This window comes from Phaethon aethereus, assembly GCF_964289735.1.
Source record: "Phaethon aethereus genome assembly, chromosome: 34".
Classification (NCBI taxonomy): domain Eukaryota; kingdom Metazoa; phylum Chordata; class Aves; order Phaethontiformes; family Phaethontidae; genus Phaethon; species Phaethon aethereus.
This window is the reverse complement of record NC_138610.1, coordinates 498,984-519,406: the sequence shown is the minus strand read 5'-3', so window position 1 is coordinate 519,406 and position 20,423 is coordinate 498,984. Positions and strand designations below refer to the sequence as shown.

Sequence of the window (20,423 nt, the reverse complement as noted above, 5' to 3'; positions counted from 1 at the left end):
CTGAGAAGGAAGGGGACCTTCCAACTGAATTTGCTTTCCCTTGGAAATGGCTGAGGCAGGCAAGCATTTGTGGTCGTTACCTCTCTGTCTTAAGCCCTGTTTCGTCTTAAAAATAAATTCAGGAGCCAGAAGGCAGGAAGAAGAGAAACGGTCATATTTTACTCCTTGAGGGGCTAGGTTGTTCTCCCTCCTACCACCATGACTGTGACCATTGGCTTCTTTATCCATCCACCTGTCCCACAGCACAAGCGTTGAGGTTCTATAGAGTTTTATTCTCAGTTCTGCTCTGAGCTGGCATGGGAGAAAGCCGGCTTGAAGCACTAGTGGCTGCTGCCGTTCTTATTCGCTTCCTTTGCTTCCGTGATCAGCGGCGTCAGGCTGGAGAGAGGCTTGGCTAATTTTAGGAATGGATGCTGTGCAAAGGAAAAAAAGAAATGAACCATTACTTTCCAAACTCAGGTACTCACAGCCTCAAGCAGCATTTCTCTGGTTTTGGGGAATACGCTGAAACAGGACTGAGGGGACCATCTGCACCTGCGTCTTCATGTCCAGTACCTTGCTATCACAGGCAAACAGGGCCCAAAATCCCATTAATCCCTTTATCAAGTTGTCTTCAGCGTGCTGGCATTTCTGCCCTGCCAGCACTCTGGGAATGCTGTTTGCTCTCCCAGGGCCTTGTTCCTTTCAGGAAACGCAAGTTACTTACTTAGGTTCCTGTTTTTTAAAGACATGGGCTATCTGAGTTGTCAGAAAAGAGCAGAGGCATAAACCGTTCCTTAGGGAACTCCAATAGCTCTAGGAAATGTTTATGCCAGGAGTATTTAGGCCCATGTGTTCTTCTGAAGGCCACGGAGGTACAGGTTTTCAGCACCAAGACAAGAGCAGGGACACCAGAGACAGAGCGCTGACGGACTCAGCTCTGGCTTGCAGCGAGAGCAGTGGCTACCATCCCATTTGCCACTATGTAGAGCTGAATATACTACCAAAATTCAACACAGGGCCGCAAAAATGATCAGAGGGACAGAATACCTCTCCTAGGAGGACAGGCTGAGAGAGTTGGGGTTGTTCAGCCTGGAGAAGAGGAGGCTCCGGAGAGACCTTTTTGCAGCCTTCCAGTACTTAAAGGGGGCTTCTAAAGAAAGATGGGGACAGGTTTTTTAGCAGGGTCTCTTGCAACAGGACAAGGGGTCATGGTTTTAAACGACAAGAGGGTAGATTCAGGCCGGATCTAAGGAAGAATTTTTTTGCAATGAGGTGGTGAAACACTGGTACAGGTTGCCCGGAGAGGTGGTAGATGCCCCATCCCTGGGAACATTCCAGGCCAGGTTGGACGGGGCTCTGAGCAACCTGCTCTAGTCGAAGATGTCCCTGATCACTGTACGGGGGTTGGACTAGAGGACCTTTAAAGATCCCTTCCAACCCAAACCGTTCTATGATTCCACTTCTTTTCCTTTTGAAAAGCACCAAGACTGGAGACTAATATGAGGGGGTTCCGTCTCATGCCTTTGAGTTTAGCTGGTGAGAAAACCATTCCATAGAACAGCTGTTCTGCTTGCAGCCGTGTCCCATTTTTTACCTGCAGAAGTTCCTTGGCAGACCCTCGCCTGTCCACATCCACCTCCAGGCAGCAGCTCAGAAAGTCGCGAAACACCGCGGACAATCGCTCAGGGTTCTGCAGCTCTGGTGTCCCGTTCGTAGCGATCAGATGCAGCGCCTAGAGAAAAAGGGAACATGAGACTCCACCTGTTTCCTTCATATCCATAACTGCCCAGATAGACCCCATTTTTTAAGGTTCAGTCTCCAGTGGCAGTTTCTTCCCTGGCAGGGGGTCAGACAGGATTTTTCTATAGCTACATAAAAAACCTTGAGGCAGCCACAGCTCTTCCAATAACAAAATGATCTTGCCTTGACAGCTGATTTCACGGACTGACCTGGTTAGTATGAACTACATCGGCAAAAGCACATTTTGCTTCTCCAAGTAGTGACAGGCTTGTGACAGTGACAGTTTACAGCCTCTTTTAAAGAGTGAATTTGGCTTAACGCTATTATTTCAGAGGATTACTACAGAAAATGCATCTCGGCGGGGCTCACTGTTCCCTAAAGTACAGCTTCCATAAAGCAAAGGTAGCCAAGTTTTTTGCTCTGCTCTTGATAAAAATGGTAACCAGATGGGAAAAAAGGAAATCCATCAGCTTAGTCCTTGGATAAAGAAACAGAAACATTGGGAACCTTTTTTTCAACACAGGCACATAAGTTGCATGCACAAATATCTTATGAAGAAAATGCATCTTTGGGCAGATGGGAGCCAAGCTGCAACAACGTCTTTCAGCAGTCTCCAAATTCCAGATCAGCGTCACTTATGTGTTAAGAAGAAAACGTTTAATGCTTGCTATCAGAAAAACGAGTAATTCCATCGCTATGGTAACACTCCGCTACCTCAGAATTGGGAGTATTCACCTGTGTTAAGGGTTGAGTCCTCTGTGGATTCCCCTCCATGTTGTGCATAAATGTCCAGCTGCTCATCTGAATGCACAGTCATTCTGTGCACACAAGCCTAGCCAAACACTTGAAAATTCCAGCCTTTCTCCTCTTCAACAGCATCCAGCCAAAGCTAAGCTCAAGTTTCCTAAGCAAAGCCAAGGATGTTCACTGTCAAGTAGCTGACGGAGTTCATGCAGCTGAGCAAGTCTTCCTGATATTCCTCAGGCCAAGGGAGTACAACGTCATTTTGCAAAACACAGGGTGAGCAGTATCCAGTGTGGTTCGCTTGTAACCAAGGTCTAACATGCTGAGAAGCCAGCGAGATGAGTTCATTGCGCTTTTGCAAGATGTTATGTAGAAACGGAAGACAAACCTTTTGAACTATTCAGACATAAACTTCCAGAATACGTCTAAACTACACAGCAATAATGATAGAAATAGGCCATGGGGTCTTCCATTAAAACGTCTGCCATTACAACAGCTCTGTTCTACTGGCACTTAACTAGACCGGGACCACATTGACTTTGCTATTGTCCTCTTAAATACAGAGGACAATTTCCAAGCCTAAAAAGGCAAAGAAACGATCCTAGAGTAAAAACAATAAAAGGAAGCTTCTTTCCTTTTCCCACAACATAAATGTCACAAAATCAGTCTGATCCTGTCCCTCTGCAGCTGACCTCAGCCACCGGACACAGTGGTGAGCTGGAGTGCCTGTCCTCACTACGCTTCAATTGCGCTACCCGAGGGATGATACTTCTCCTGCGGGAAAGGACTACAGCACCAACGGCAGCTTTGGGGATTTTACTGCAGACACATTCACCTGAGTGTGAAACAGGAGTGCCAGGACAAATGGAGCTCTTTTAGTTACTTGTTTCTTCTCAGAACATGAATCCCAAAGAAGAGTCATCTTCAGCTCAGTACGTCCCCTTTTCAGTATTTCCACCAGAACAGGGAAAGGTCTACGGGAAGCTGAAGTACCTTCTTATCACATATCTTTTGGTCTCCTATGATATGCAGCTGGCAAAGAAAAGCAAGTACGGTACAAAGGAAAGGAGCGTTCGCAGTAGCTGCAAAGGGGCAAGAAGCTCATTAATTTGTTTCACATGCCAAGAAACAAGAAAGGCTTCAGCAGACCATTACAGCTGCAGTCTGTGAAAGCAAGATCCTAAAGGTATCCAGGCCACCCAGATACGTGACAGAACAACATACAGGTGATTAAGAAGCCTGAAACTGTAGAAGATGTGCAGCATTTGAAAAAAATGCTACAGTTTTGAGACAAATTGATGCGCTGTGGTTAAGAAATGAAAAAGAAATGCTTAAGGCTTTGTTTTGTTTCTGTGGTTTTCTGTTTGGTTTTTTTTTTAATTGAAATCAGGAGGAGGTCCAACCTGAATTTCAAAGGGTTTTTATCACACCAGTGTTTGTCCCCCAGGCCCTCGGCATGCGCCGGATGGAAGGAAATCACAGTGAGAGGAAACAAATACCATCACAGACACATCCAGGACACACATGGCTCAAAAATTGTTCATTCCTGTGAGTTCTGCATCAGCTGGAAAGAACGTGAGCAGCATGGGATGCGCCTGCTCTACACGTGGAAAACAACACTGCATCTACATGAAGACTGCCGCTAACTCTAGGACTAATGAGCCTTTCATGCCCTTACAATTTATTTAGGTGTTTAAGTAACGGAAGCTCCTGTGTGCCTTCCATTATTAAAACAATCCTTCATAAAAAACAAATCAATCCTGTCGGGGTTGATTGACCTTAATAAAACTAGCTGATAACTGGGGAACTTCAGGCAGTCCATCACAGGCTGTTCACTGTTCCTAGCTCAGGGGCAACAACCGCTGAAAAAGAGCCCAGGAAGCCAATGCGGATGGAAGCAACTTCAGGTGCCTGATTTTCATCTACCACAGTTTTACTAAGACACCTGAAGATGCCTTGAAGCTCTAAGTGTCCAAGCTGATCGTATCTCCAGCAGGAGATGAGGCATATATGGAGAAAAAGAGCATCTCAAAGAATCTGGGTGAGGGCAGGAAGAGCTGAGTTTGGTCAGAGAGAAGAAATCCAGTGATCTTTCTAACAAACAGTTGACCTGAGGCTTCTTGAGGAGCCCTAATCAGCATTTGAGGCAGGGAACCTTCAGCATCCCGACCAGTCACGCTAATGCTCTTCATGGGTTTTTGCTGCCTTATGCAAGGCAAATGCATTTTTTGCAAGGGTCTCCCAGGGAAGCAGGTGGAGTATGGGCTCCTCTCTTTGCTTGGCCGGGGGTATTTCCTGACCATTCTCTTGTTTCTTCTTTCAGTCTGCAGTACGCAGTCGGGGTGCCACAGACCAGAGAGAGCACAGCCTTACTGCTATGAGAGAAGCTAAAGGTCAGGCTCTATTTTAATTCTAGCCTTAATAAGAATTGCGTATGTATAGGCATAGAGCAAACTTAATTTCCTCCTGAATTCCTGCATCCTGTCAGGAATTAACTGTGCAGCATTGAGCTCTGTTTCAGCTCTCAGTCATGAGGTGTTATCTTGGCAGACATTCCTCCACTATGACACGCTCCTTTGGTATAAGAACTGGTCATTTCATTTTAAGGAATTAGGACAAAACTGGAAACTTCAAAACATCAAAATACACTAGTGTACTACAAGTACCTGTGCCAAAACAGACTTGTAGAAAAGCATTTGCTAAGAAGTGATTATGGCATTACTAGAACCAGTGACACTTCCTGAAAGGCGCAGGTGAGCAATTGGCACTGATCTGAGTTTGGAAAGACTTCTCCTGCACGTACAGTTGAAATATTTGTCATAAAAATTCCCCAACTGGAGGATCTTGCTGCTGAAAAATTCTTGTCATTCAGAGATACAGCTCAAAGAGAGTTCTAAAAGCACATGAGAAATCTCAAGCGTGGTTGAGGGCAAAAATGACACATTTCTGAACAGTCTACATGTCACTTCTCTTTTAAGGTCCCCCTATTGACATAAGGAAAGCTACAATATATGCCGATATGCTCCAGCGACATATTTAGAAGCAGCCCTTGGTGGAACTAGTTCAAGCTGGTGTAACTGGGATTTTGTCTCATGGGAGACAAAACATGGGGCAGGTTAGAAAGACGGTGGTCTCTGGTTTTATTCGCACCTTACCCTGAGAGGATGAGCGTTAACGTAAGGAGGTTCTCCTTGCGCCATTTCAATTGCCGTGATCCCAAGCGACCAGATGTCCACTTTGGGCCCGTATGCGTTTCCCGACACCACTTCTGGTGCCATCCAGTAAGGAGACCCGACCATCGTGCTCCGTTGACTCTGCTCAGGGGTGATCTGAGCACACAAGCCAAAATCAGCTGAGGAGAAAAACAAGTACTGTTAAAGGCAGCTTGATTTATGAAACCAAGCAAAAGAAATCCCTTCCAGATGCCTCAGAAGGCGTTGTTGAATCTATCTGGTAAAGCGGCCATGCTCTGTTTACTCAGTGCTCGAGCCAAGGAAATACTGAAGTGGCCACTTAAAAACCCCTCAAGTTTCATGCAGTGGCTTTTATTCACTTGAAGCTTTAGATTATTCTTTATTACTATCCCTTCTGGAAGGGACCTACACAAACCGAAACCACTCTTTACACCTTTTTCCTTTCTGTACCTCTCTGGACGTTGGCACTGTGCTCTTAGCTCGCAGCAGTGGTCTGCCAGTGCACTACCACAGGCATCGCTTTTGGGTAACAGGCAGTCAGTCAAAAGCAGCCCCACACCACATCCTGGGAATGCTGCACCTGACCAAGGATACCTACTCAGTTTGACAGATCCATCCATTCCGAGGAGGATATTGTCGCTTTTGATGTCTCTGTGGATCACTTGGTTGGAATGAAGGCAATCCAGAGCTTGTAGGCACTCATAAATAAAAAAGAAACATGAGGGTAAAACTTACTTAGTGATCACACAAGAAAAGAAATGGCTCTAAAGGATTTAATTTCTAGATGAATTGAGAGTAATGGCAGAGTATTGTGCTCTCAAGAGGAAGAGCTTGCTGCTTCAACACAGAGTAATAACTTCCTAAACAAAGGCGTAGTAGCTTTTGAAACAGAAATGTCAATTCTTGGCACAGACTGTCCCCTGAAAGCACACACGGAATGACTGCTGCTGCAGGGAATGTGCTATCTCCACCCAGGTGACAAACTATGGTTTGCCAAAAACCAAAAAGTCCCTTCCTTCGGTATAAGATGGATCACTTTTGAGTCGGAGGTCGCATGAGAAAGATTTTATTGTTAGGCTTGACGGCAGATCTGCAAATAGCGTGTTAGGCATTTTTCAGGAGCAACCACCGTTTTGGGTGGAGTGCTATTCTTTTAAGCCGAGGACTGGGATGAAGGAGCCCCTATTTTTCTTTGCTGGTATTTTAAAATTCTGCCACCACCATATTTGCTTGTACACGAAAGGAATGCAGTACAGGCATGCTCCAGGCAAAGGTTTAGAGAGGCAAAGTTGAGAAGAGTAAAACTAAAAACAACAAAAAAAGAAATAGTACAATAAAATTCTATGAGTAAAACAACAGAGTGTAATAAGTGCAGCGATACTGGCAGGCAGTTCACTTAAGATGCTCTTTCTTCTCCGTATCATAAAAGCAACACAGAAACAAAGCTCTGAACATGAAACCTCTCATCTTCTTACCACCTGCTTAGAAGTACCATCCTGTCCCAGTAATGGGAAGCACAGGCGGGATCCCTTACCTCCCTACAGACAGCTGCTATCTGTCCTTCATCCATAAATGTCTCCTCAAGAACATCATTTAAAGAGCCTCCAGCTAGGTATTCCATAACCACCCACAGTGTGTCACCGACGAGGTAGCTGAAAGATGAAAACAATGGCACTGAGATGAGTGTGCACGGCTAAATTACCTCAGGAAAAAGGCTACAGCTGATTTTGTTTCCAAGTCATTCTTACATGAGGACAGGACAACATGAATAGACATTCCCTCTAGGCTATACAGGACTTAGAACCTGTGCGGTCTAAATGAGGAAGGCCCATAAGCGAACAATTAGACGTCCGAGCTGGCAAGCAAGTGAAAAATTGAAGTTCAGTAATGGCAAAGATAAATCTTGGACCAGGAGGATGTGTACCAGTGAGGACAGGAATTGGTCAACAGTTTGGAAAACCTACCAGAAAATACATCCAGGAACAGGCGAAACAATTTAAAAAGTGGCAAATTACGTGTTTCTGCAAACAAGAACTTCACCTTCCTGATATCCACAGCAATGGAAAAGAGCAGGAACAGCCCAAAGGAAGTAATTTCGAGGAGGATTTACCAGCACTTATGATAAGACACAGAAAAGATGATCAACTTAACCACAAAACCAATCAAGCCAACAACAAAACAACATGGAGGTAGGCTGAGATGGCTGTGCCAGGTCCTTGAAAACAGTCTTAAGCAATATATGCCAGAAAAGATTAATGCAGACAAAATGCAGTCTCCTCCCATACACTGGCTATGAGTAGATAAACAATAGAGGTCAATTTTCTGCCAGTGACCAAAGGGGTTTTTAAAAAGGTTTGGCTTGCAGCATGTAAATGAACATTCACGTGATCATACCAGAACTACTCACCTGTCTAAATAGTTCACAATATTGGAGCTCTTGTTTTCTCTCATGATGAGGATTTCGTTAACTATTAGTTCCTTTTTGGGCTGTTGTTGGAGATTAAGTTGCTTTATGGCCACCTAAAACAACAGGGAAAGCCATTAACTTGAGTAGCCTGTTGCACAAGGTCCCAATGAACATGGAGCGCGTGTTTTTGGAATGACATAGCAGAGCTGTGCCAAACTGTCTTGGTATCAGACCAAAGAGCTCAGTAACTTATATTACAACACCCAATTTCTCTGCTAGCCTGGGTGCTAGTTACAGGACACACGGCCATATACATTTTGTCTTGTAAAATCTGTACAAATGCTCTTTAAACTATCAAGCACGCATCTCTAACAACACTCTCTGGACCGACATTCTTCTCAGATGGTCTTAGTTTACCACCACTATTATTGTTGATGCACAGTTTGCAAGCAGGAAGTGATTTTGTTACTGCCAAGATACACAAAAACTGCTGGTAATGCTTTAGTAATTGTACGATTTGTCATCATTATTTCAGCAACTGCTGTTACTCTTGACTTGACGGCATAACAGAGAGAAAACACAGACGTACATTACATTTCAAAAGCCATACTAAAACAATCATTAAGGTTACACACACAAAAAATACAGTCCTGGCTGTTGCCTTCGCAGGCGTGGCGACCTGGTTCAGGAACGGCACGGAGACCAACCCCAGGCCGCTCGGGCCATCAGCTCGCTGACACCAATGTGGTAGACGGCAAATGGCGTTTATTAGTGTGTGACACGGCGTTATATAGCTTAGGTTTCTAACCTCACTTCCGTCTGCTTGCATCATAAATTAAACGCTATTGGCTTTCAGGAGAGGGGCCCTAACTTTCCGTACAGCGCGATATCTTCCGGCCGCCAGACCCTAGCTATCTACACCTGGCACTTCCTAGCTTCTTGAATCTTGATTTTGCAACTCGAAATACACATTCCTTAACACAGTTCAGATTGGCAATTACTTTGAGGGTTTCAAAAAAATAATCCATTCTATGTCATTTGATGGATACACCCCGGGTCCTAAGCAGGGCTAGACCTCTACCTAAGAGCAGTTATAAAGCGCCTCTGTCTAGTCCTGCTCTCAACATGGCACGAAAGAGACCACCCCTCCGCTCCCATTCCTGGGTTTCTAGCCACATTTTCAGGCAGGGTTTGTATAGATTCAAGACCGCTTGCCTTGGAAAAGGAAAGGAATGTGGAGAGGCCACTTTAAACTGGTCACTACAGGGGCTGTCAAAGCTAACGCCGCTTTCCTTCAAGATTCGTTTCTCACCCTCCTGGCCCCCACTTCCCTGCGAGCACTTCACGGGCTGTAATGGGCTGTCACCGACACCAGACTTAAACACGACTGTTTGGTTTGGGAGAGATCTTTGCTCTTGATATACTTCTTCTACACTGACAGACATGAGAATGATTTCTAAACCAACACATTGACACTGGCAATAAAAATGATACTGTTTTTATCAGTCCCAAAAGCTTGCTGGGATTTCTGAAGGCTGAAGACAGCAGATGATGCATTTTGCCAGCTGACACTAGCCTGTGCTTCAGAGGAACTGCCTTGGCAGTAAAGATCTACTGGCCACCCAAAAGCCCCATCCACCCTTCGCACCAGAGGGGAGAGCACTAAAGACCTGCAAAATCGGCTGGGACTGTGGACACTTACCTCTTGTCCTGTGGTGATGTCCATCGCCATGTAAACAGTTCCTGACGCCCTAGAAGCAAAACAGCAGCAAAGAAAGGAGCACTTTAGTCCCTAGGAGTGAAAGCAAGCCCAGACAGGAGATCGCTGCTGCCTGTAGGGTTTAAAAAACACCTTTGTTCACCCACTCCTTCAGGCAGCAGCGCACAGCGCAGCAGCCCACCAGCCCTCTGCCACGCAGGGTATCCAAGAGAAAACTTATGCCCAACGTGAAGAACAAGGGATGTCCAACATGAGGAAAGGATCCACACACAGCTTTCTCCAGCATAGCAAAGCAAGGAAACTATTCTCCAGCCATCCTACAAGGTCACAGCTAGAGCAGGTTAAGGCATGTTGTGCTCCAAACAGGGGATCCTTAAACAGCTTCTTTAGGTGTCAAGAGCCCTCAGCAGCTGCTTCTGTTAGGTGCACCGGACACGTGAAGGACTCTTCATGGTATCTGTATTTTCCTCCTGTGGCAGACACGGGTTGTGTTGTAGAGCCACCAGAAAGAAATGGTGCTCTCATCTGTGGACTAGGCAGTGTGGCGTTTTGTTTGCCATCTGCCTCTTGTTAAAAGAGGTTCTTCCCCTGTAATGATGTGAAGGGCCTGAAAGGCCACGGTCAGAGGAAACCCCTTTGGGTTTAAAGTAACTGCAGGCTTGTAAACCCCATTAGTGTTCCTTCTGAGCTAAGCACAGGTTTACACTGCCATCATGTCAAAGCTGACGTCTGCACGGGCAGTGAGGCAAGGGAGAGCCAGCGAGGGAATTCTGAGAAGTGGGAACACCCATCCGGCAAGTGTCCCACTGACTGACAATGCCAAAATCAGTTTGCTCCTTTTCACCTGATCCCCTGGCTTGTTTGTGTACCTGCAGGCTGAAATATGTCTGAAGCACTGCTATCCAACAGGCACCAGGGACGATTTTTTTCTGGAGGATTTTTCCCCATCACTACAAATTGACCTGCAGCATGACAGTCACGAGCTGGTGACGGCAGCACGCTCACTGCTCTGTAAGAAGGGCGTGCCATCTTCAGGCTGCACTAAAAGCTGGAGGAAATCAGTTCAGAGACCCTTTCAGGCCAGGTATTAGCCACTTCTCTTCCCACCAGCTGCTGAGGCACCTTTGTACAAGCTCACTCCTAGGATGGGCAAAACAAAAGACGGTGAGGGCGATGGTCATACTGTCACGGTCACACGTGCGTCACACGCATGTTTCTTCTGGCTCTCACTTCTTCAGTCGACACATATCTTTTGAGAGCCTGGCACAGCTCTAAGTGTCCACTGACATTTTACAAATGACAATGACAACCAAACCTTCGGGTACAACGCAAGCGGCAATCCCAGAAAGGGTTTTTATACAACGAATGGAGCAGAAACACCTTCCCACAAGTGCCCCACCAAACAAGAAGTGTCTACGATAAAGCCTGCCAGAGAAAGAGCGTGAGTGCGTCTGGCTTTCTGCAGCATCTATCAGTTCTAGGTCAGCAACGTGCTACCCTGACTCCAAACCTCACAAGCAGTCACGGTTTCTTTACAAACACTAAGGTCACCTGCCTTAACAGGCAGGAAAACATCTCCCGATGTCAGTGAACAGCTTCTGTCAGACACTGACAGCAGCGTGATCCTGGTGCTACACAATGGCTCTGGCCTTCCCGGAACTACGACACAGCCACCGAAACTTTGACCGAGCAGGGAGTCTGTCTGTATTTAAAACGCAAGTCAGATACCTAATTTTGATGCCATTTCTTCTTGCCTCCTCACATCAGAACCATTTCAAATCAATCCTAGTTACAGTAAGCATGGTTGGGCTTCAAAGGGAAATAGCCTGATGGTTTTTTTTCTGTAAACTCCTAAAACCTGCAGGATCCACAAGTGGTCTGCCATCAGGCAGATGATGCATGTTCTCATCAAGTACTTTGTGCTTCAACTCTCTGTTTATTACTGAATTTTTGTTCTTTTCTGCCTCTGCTAGAAAAGAGAGCTTATTATTTAATCTCTGCGTTCTGTTGCTAAACTATGTGGTTATAATCCAGATCACTGAATATCTTTTTAGAGCAAAATATTCGAAAGAAATGGTATTGAGAACTGGTATCTCTCTCACAACTAGCAGGTGCTAAGTGGCTCTTTTAGGCAACAAAGTTTTTTCGCCATTCTTTAGCGTGGCCAGATTATTTTGCGACATACAAAAAACTATTCCCCCTTCTCCCCCTAAGAACATAAGCAAATAGGGGCCACACACTTGAGGGACAGTAGACCTTCCCGGTCCTGCTCCTTGCTGCAGACAAGACATTGGCTCCACCAGGTTGTCTTTTCGTGTCAGTAACTGTGGTCGGACTTACCCTTGGCCAATTTGCTCCAATTCAGTATATTTCTTCTTAGGATCTCCCATGCTCACAACGCTCCCTGAAAGAAACAAAATTAAAGATGCTCACTGCAAACTGGAGATACCAACTTCCAGCAGGTCAGAAATGCAGCTCCACTGTCTGGGCTTGTGAGTCGTTTGTAGCCACTTGGGCAACAACAACAACAACAACTTCGTCATACAGGCAGCTCCACAGCACAGACAGCCTCCACAAAGACAGATTTTCTACAGTCCTTTGGAGAGCTACCTTGACAGCAAACTAAGAGCATGGAGAAACATTCACAGCAGACAGGTATCAGAAAAGAACAAGCACCAATGCAAGTGTTTGTTGTTGAGAAACACTAGCGAGTGCTGGAACAACAGAGCCTTTATTTCCTTAGGAATACTCTGTGTGATTCAATGGAAGGTATAATGCTACCAATGATTACATGCACCTTGGGTTCTGGAATCAATTTTGATGAACAGGTGCCATTTTCAGAACAGGAAAAATACTGCAGAGTGTTTCCAGGAGGGGATCTTCTCAACCTTTCAGCAGTTTGCCGGAAGAATGCCTTTATGTTTTTAAAGAACAGCTTCTCATGTTCATTCACCAGGAATGATGGGGTTTTAAGAACTATCACCATCATCCACTCATTACCAGGCTAAGTTCTGAAGACCTTGCTTATGCCACTCTAAGAACCACACTGCTTGTCTGCAACCTGACTGGGATTGACACGCACTTGTCCTGCACTCTCAACACTGCACGCATGTTGATCTCCACAGAATCACAGAATGGTAGAGGTTGGAAGGGACCTCTGAAGATCATCTGGTCCAACCCCCCTGCCAAGGCAGGATCACCGAGGGCAGCTTGCACAGGAACGTGTCCAGTCGGGTTTGGAAGGTCTCCAGAGAAGGAGCCTCCAACAACCTCTCTGGGCAGCCTGTTCCAGTGCTCCATCACCCTCACAGTAAAGAAGTTTTTCCTCATGCTGAGGTGGGACTCCTGTGTTGCAGTTTATGCCCATTGCCCCTCGTCCTGTCACTGGGCACTACTGAAAAGAGGCTGGCTCCATCCTCCTGACAGCCACCCTGCAGATATTGATAGACATTGAATATCAGTCTTCTCTTCTCCAGACTAAACAGCCCCAGGTCTCTCAGCCTTTCCTCATACAAGAGATGTTCCAGTCCCTTAATCATCCTCGTAGCCCTCCGTTGGACTCGCTCCAGGAGTTCCCTGTCTCTCTTGAACTGGGGAGCCCACAACCGGATGCAATAGTCCAGATGAGGCCTCACCAGCGCAGAGTAGACGGGGAGGATAACCTCTCTCGACCTGCTGGCCACACTCTTCTTAATGCACCTCAGGATACCATTGGCCCTCTTGGCCACCAGGGCACAGTGCTGTCCCATGGATAACTTACTGTCTGCCAATATTATGCTTATTCACAAATAAGCACAGCCGTGGTGGACAGCACGAACAGCATTATTCCTCAGGCTGCCGCGTTACACAGGCAGCTGCACAAACGAGATGCTGATCATTCCAGCAGTAAGGCTCAGAAGCCAGGCCAGATGGGGTGCTGCCGCCTCCCGGCAGCTCTGCGCTGCAGCAGCGGGAAGGCAGGGCCGGCACATCTGGCACAGGGCATGGGACAGAAAGAAATACCGAATACGTACTCAGTTTCTCTAGGATGTCCTCATCTCTCAGCCCAGATTTTGTCTCCTGCCCGTCTGTGTTTCTGGACAAAGCGTTTGATTGTCCACATTGCAGAGTGGTGGCCACTTTAGCTGGTGCCAGCGCAGCGGCAGGTTCAGTTACAGAGCATGAGTAGATCTGTGACAAAAAAAGGCGTTGTATCAGAAAGCTGGCTTGCAGAGATGCCCCTAAGATCATATTGCAAATGCAAATGCTTACGAAGATGCCTCTTCTCTGCTACTAAGATAAATTCACGGACCCTATCAGAATCACAGGAAACTCATGACTAAATGGGAAAGTTCAAACCCGATTGTCGGGGTGTCAGTGGCCTGGGTGAAGCACTGTCATGGTAGGACTGCGGCCCGCAGAGTCTTCACCCGCAAGTGCTGTCTGACCAGAAACATGCAGCTCTGAATTACCCCAAATACAGTGCTATCCAACGCGGGGACTTACTGGTTTTGTATGTTCAGGCCAGGGTGCGGGAACAGGGGGAGGTTCAATGCCTTCTTCCTCCTCCTCATCACCTTCATCCGCTTCTTCAGAAACAGGCAGAGCTGGTGGGGGTTCACATGCTGGTTTTGTGCCCTGTGGACAGACGGGAGCATGAGCGACAGTCACCACTTTGGCACTTGGGAGCTTTGACAATTACACACCACTTGGGTCTGCTCAGACAGCTTCAGGAACCAATCTGGACATGCCTGTAGTCCTACAGGCCCCGGTGCTAAGTTACACGTGGCACAGCACAATTTAAAGGTTACAAATGACCCTGCTGTTTTGTTAAGTTGTCTTGGCGTTTTTCATTCTTGCTGAAAACAACTTATCCATGCCCATGCTTAGTCAAAGTCCAATTTTACAAAATGTCATGCTTGGATATATCGCTAGAAGTCACATCTAGTTGCTGGTTCATTGCTTTGGCATTGTATCTACAGTCATGGTAACAGTTAATTAAGCTAACAGGTATCTACTTATTCGAATGTGGTTAAATACAAGGGTTTAAGAACCCTCCTATTTAACCCCAACCTTTGCTGCTGCTGCAAAGACGCTACGGTTGACTTTCCTTCAGCCTGCAAGGCTGGCACTCTGTCACAAAGGGCAAATCTCACAGCTTGCTCCACCATTCTTAAATGCTAGGAAAGCTAAAGGTTACCTTCACACTCACCGAAGGATGGGTTTCTCGGTATCCACGGGCGATTTTACCTGCAATGTGCAAAGGAAAATTAACCAGACGCTGTTATAAAAATGCCTTTTGTGGGGAAACCCACAGAACAAGGAAATCCAAAGAGACGACATGTTTCTTTCACAACATCCCTCCAGTAGAAACAGCTATTTTACATAGAGAGGAGGGTAACAGGACAATAGAAAATTCTACACTTTCTTGTGTCTATTTTTTGCCCTGTTTTGCCAGTAACTAAAAGAATTGGAAACTTATTCAAGAAAATGCAGATTGGTCTTTGTCAATGCTTCTCTTCCCCCATTAAAGCTTGCCAAAATTCCACCTTAGCTGTGCCACTTCTATTCTGACAAACCACAGTCACAGCTCCTGAGTTTAGGAGTGTACACAAAGTGTTTTGAATTTTGCATTTCACCACAAAACTAATTGCTTTTTTAGCAAACATTAAGTGTCAACTTAGACAGTCAAACCTCTTCATTATGCAAGTTAAAAAAAAAAAAGATGCTTTCCCTCAAAAGAAGAGAAACAGTAATAAATTCTGGAGATTAACCTCACAGTTTCTCTCTCACAGAAGCTCTCCCAGTCCGCATTTTAGCAGTTGCACTGGTTGAACCAGCAAACTGAGGAAATTGCAGACCCCACTGCCAGGCGTGGGGAACTGAACCACTGCAGGTAAATCTGTCCAAAAGCTGTCCACACCCGGTGGGATAGAGACACCCCCTTATTAGCTGCAGCTCTTGACAGAAGCTTTACCAAAGTCATGGTATCTTACTGGCATTTTTGTTTAAAAATCAACTCCGTTATTAAGGAACAGCCAAAGAACACATCGATACAGAAGCCAGCTAGTACTAAAAACCTCCACTTACTTGCTACATGTGTGGCCAGCCAGGGTCTGTCTGGCAAATACAATACAGAAAAAGCCAAAGAAAAGAAAACGCGAACTGCAGCACAGACTTGCTCTCTCATTTTTGCAACGATAGGTCACTATTTTGCAGACTCTAGGCATCCAGGAGGATAAAGGACATCCCCATCACATCTGCAGGCTCTTGGACGGGAATGCCCACACCACGAGGGTCTTCCTGGAGTGAGCCTGCTATGGAGATTGCTCGGGACGCTTATGCCTGCCTTCTCGCCCTCTGTGACACCGTTCCTGTTACAGCACAATGGCAGCCGTTCTGGGTTGGTTTGCGAGTTTATGCACGGCAACCACGTCCTCTGCATGGGGTTTACGTGGCAAGGTTGTGGCAGCAGGGCTGCAGGGGTGGCTTCTGTGAGAAGCTGCTAGAAGCTTCCGTTGTGTCCCATAGAGCCCGTGCCCGCCGGCTCCAAGACGGACCCGCCGCTGGCCAAGGCCAAGCCAGGCAGCGACGGGGGCAGCACCTCTGGGATAACATATTTCAGAAGGGGACAAAACCGGCACGTGGCATTTGCAGCCGGAGAGAGGAGTGAGAACATGTGAAAAGAGCTCTGCAGACACCAAGGTCCGTGCGGAAGGAGGGGCAGGAGGTGCTCCCGGCGCCGCAGGAGAGGTTCCGCTGCAGCCCCTGGTGAAGACCATGGTGAGGCAGGCTGTGCCCCTGCAGCCATGCAGCTCCACGCTGGAGCAGATCTCCACCTGCAGCCTGGGGAGGACCCCCCGCCGGGGCAGGGGGATGCCCGAAGGAGGCCGTAACCCCGTGGCAGGCCCGTGCTGGAGTAGCCTGTTTCTGGAGGATGGCACCCCGTGGCTGGTGCCCAGGCTGGAGGATGCCGACACAGTCTCACGTAGCCTGATGTGATCCTGCCCTGCTGTGCCAGCCTGCAAGAGTTAGAGGAACTGGATTGTCCGGACTCCAAGCCAAGGGCCGTACGCTTTCAGGACCTGGTTAACGTTTTGTAGTTTCATCTCACTCGAACCTATAGCGTAAGATGAAGCTTTCCTTCTGTTTCTCTATGGTGGGTCTCCACTACAAAAGAACCCTTCAGTCCAGAAGAATATGCCCAGAGGACTCTGGGACTCCCTCGTAACTGACTGGAAGAAGGGACGTGAGATGAGAAAGCGTACCCTCCTGCGCACACTGCCGAGCTTAACCAGCCCCCAGACAGGGATCCCCATGGGACCCTGCAGTACTAAACCAACCACTGCCGTAATCCTGGGCTGGGCTGGGCAGCAGGAAAAACACCGTGTTCTCGGTGTCTGGTAGGTGCTATTTTCAGCTTGTTAGTGGAACTGTGTACCTATCCAAACAGGTATCACAAGTTCATGGAAGCTCTTGTTAGAAAAGAATAAAGAAAAAGACTGCAGAACAAATATTTTGAAAAAGAATTCTCGTAGTAAGTTTCAGTGGATTATGCTGCTAAGTTTTATATGATTTGATACTGTGACTTATCTCGGCATTGTTAGTGAATGTGATTGCTGCTATTTTGTATTGGATAAATTGCCATCTTTAAGTGACAGGAAGCACAAAATCATGGACTATATCACTACACCAGTATCCCTGATACTCTATCCCTTTAGTCATGTAAACCGTTGACCAAGTCTGGGACTAGGAGTGGATTCAGCCGCACCTAGACTCCCCTCTGAAAAGGACTTTAGAAAGCATGGGGGTCCACCCTGATCCTCGTGACTCAACGGGAGGGCATTCCTTTACTTTCCTTACCTAACCTTAGTCATAAACCGTTGACCAAGTCCAGGACTAGGGGTGGATTTCGGTCCACTCTGAGCCTCGTGTCTCAAGAGGAGGGTCTCCCCTAGTTTCTCTCCTCAAGATACACATTAACTCGATCCGATAGACACGTAAATCATTCCAGTTTAATTGTAATCTGGCTTCTCTCTGCATAGCTTTTCCACGTTGAATATGGAATAGAGTGGACCTTGCCAGCAACTTCTGTTAATTCACGCTTTTTACAAATCTAGATTAAAATCATTCGCTTTCTGATATCTTCGGCAGTGATTCTTTAAGCAGCCTAAATTATCCATCCGTGACAGCCCAGGACGAAGGGAGGGGTGCCAGGAAGGTGTTTTAAGATTTCATCATATTTCCCATTATCCTACTCTGATTTTGATTGGCAAGAACTTAAACAAATTTCCCCAAGTTGAGTCTGTTTTGCCCGTGATGGGAATTGCTGAATGATCTCTCCCTGTCCTTATCTCGAGCCACAGGCTTGTCCTTATATTTTCTCTCCCCTGTCCAGCTGAGGAGGGGGAGTGACAGAGCAGCTTTGGTGGGCACCTGGCGTCTAGCCAAGGTCAGCCCACCACATCTTCTCTACAGCTAATGCAAGAAATCCTTGAAAATTCCCCTCTATCACAAAACACCACAAAAAAATCCTCAGGGTCCATAACCTGTTGCTCAAAGGATCCAAGAATAACTCATAAAACGCGCAAAACAAGTATATAACCCTGTACCCCAATCTGAACAGCGTGAAGGAGCAAGGATGCAAAGAAACAAAAGTAAACATGACCTTTGGCCACTAATGCTTCTCTGGAAAAATGGTCATGATTGCTCCATCTACTGTCTGCTTTAGTTGTAAAAACAAGCAAGAGAAGAAAAGTCACAGTTTCAATGCCATTTAGGGGACAAAAGCAGAAAGAGAATTCATTTCAGGAGTATTCCACAAGGTGGAAGTTTTTAAGGCTGCTGCTTGACCACCTCATTTTTGAACGTGGGTCTGACTCATTTTGGGGCCTGACACTGCCTCTTTCGCAGTGAGATGTCAACTTACCTCCCGACAGGGAGGCGATTCGAGACAGTCAGCACGGCTTCACCTAGGACAAGTCCTGCCTGACCAACCTAGTGGCCTTCTGTGATGCAGCGACCACATTAGTGCGCAAGGGAAGAGCAACCGACGTCGTCTATCCAGAGTTCTGTAAGGCCTTTGAGACAGTCCCCCACAACAGCCTTCTCTCTAAGTTGGAGAGAGAGAGATTTGATGGACTGTGGACTGTGCTGAGTGGTGCGGTTGACACGCCTGAGGGATGGGATGCCGTCCAGAGGGACCTGGATAAGCTCGAGGAATGGGCTCGTGTGAACCTCTAAGGTTCAGCATGGCCAAGTGCAGGGTCCTGACACAGTACTCCAGCTGGGGTCTTGCCACAGCGGAGTGGAGGGGCAGAGTTCATGTACTTCACGGCATCCTTCGAATTTATGAAGGACTATCAACAGAGATGGGGTTGTCCATGAGCATGAGAACCACATGAAGTCTAAAAGTCAGCAAAAGCACCTGCTCCAAAGCGTGGCAGCCTCCTGTCACACGGGAGGCAGCTCTACCTTCCACTGTCTCCAGATGTCAGGGCTCCGGTGGGTCACTCTTGGGGTAGCAGCAGGAACACTTTGGCACAGGTAAAAAGCGTTCCCAGAGCTTCCTGCAAGCATTTGCACAGCTCACAGCCCAGGACAGCCGTGCCTGTGACGGCCACACCGTTTTTACCCTGCCTCCCCAGAACAAGGACAACATTCTGGACATCTCACTCCTGGGCAGAAAGCCCAGAGACTTCCTTTAATGACAGAAATCCAAAGAGCTACAATAAGCTTTTTAAATCAAGTACAGCCAATAAAAAGCAGACAAACCCACCAAAAATGATGGGTAATCCTCTGAGGCACTACTGAGGAAGAAAAGCTCTCCCGTTAAGTCCACTGCCCCTCACAAAACAGACAAGTGGCTTAAAGAGATGCCTTCAAAGAAACTGCAGATGGAAGAGAACCCTGGTAACTCTAGTACAAGAAACTGCCCAACCTGCTGCAGATATATTGGACCAGAAAAGTGGCTTACAAGACACAAAACACAGTACAATCCACCAGAGCAGCAAAAAAGTCAACCAGAAGAAACATCGTACACAAACCAAAGGTGCCTGTCCAACCACTAAAAAGACAAGCTGAAAAAGGACTCTCCACAAAAAAAGGCTACACAGAACACAACGCAAGGCAGAAATAACCTAACCCCAGGAACCCAGGGCAACAAACCCAGATTCTGTCCATAGCAAGAACACGCTTTAATCCTACCTCGCTGGAACTCTGGCATGCCATAACCCTGCCACCCCATCAACCTAGCAAACTGTAGCCCTAGCTTCCCATAACCCTCGCCCATTGTAGCTCTAGGATGTCAACAAAATGAACACAAACTCTCCGGAAATCTCTGCCGGGACCTTCAGGTGGCCCCGGATTTCAGACATCACAACTTGGAAGTGGGAGCAGGACTAGAGCCACAGGGATGTCACCAGCATCCATCTTTACATCATCCGTCACACCCTGATAACGGGCCCAGGTTAAACACTCCCAGGGAGAAAGGCTGAGGCACTCAGAGACATTGAACCAGACAGCCACAGCCACGGGGCTTCAGCTCATCTTTGCTGTGTCAGAGCCACCAGGCAGATGACCCCATCCTCCTGGAGACACTCCTCAGGGCAGACGTACCCAGTGCCAGGTGGCTGGATATGGCCTTTGCTCTATGGGG

The 20,423-nt window shown here is 46.9% G+C and overlaps 1 protein-coding gene across 1 annotated transcript; it reads right to left on the bottom strand.

The window, feature by feature from the left end:
• Positions 1 to 320: 320 nt before the first annotated feature.
• Positions 321 to 20,057, bottom strand: LOC309414901 (serine/threonine-protein kinase PAK 3-like; the record flags this gene model as incomplete). Its single annotated transcript, XM_082012280.1, has 12 exons — positions 321 to 413; positions 1,577 to 1,714; positions 5,622 to 5,818; positions 6,259 to 6,358; positions 7,195 to 7,312; positions 8,068 to 8,180; positions 9,770 to 9,818; positions 12,128 to 12,191; positions 13,801 to 13,957; positions 14,273 to 14,404; positions 14,979 to 15,016; positions 19,973 to 20,057. The coding sequence occupies 12 exons, from the start codon at positions 20,055 to 20,057 to the stop codon at positions 321 to 323; spliced, it is 1,284 nt and encodes a 427-aa protein (XP_081868406.1).
• Between the last annotated feature and the right edge of the window lie 366 nt (positions 20,058 to 20,423).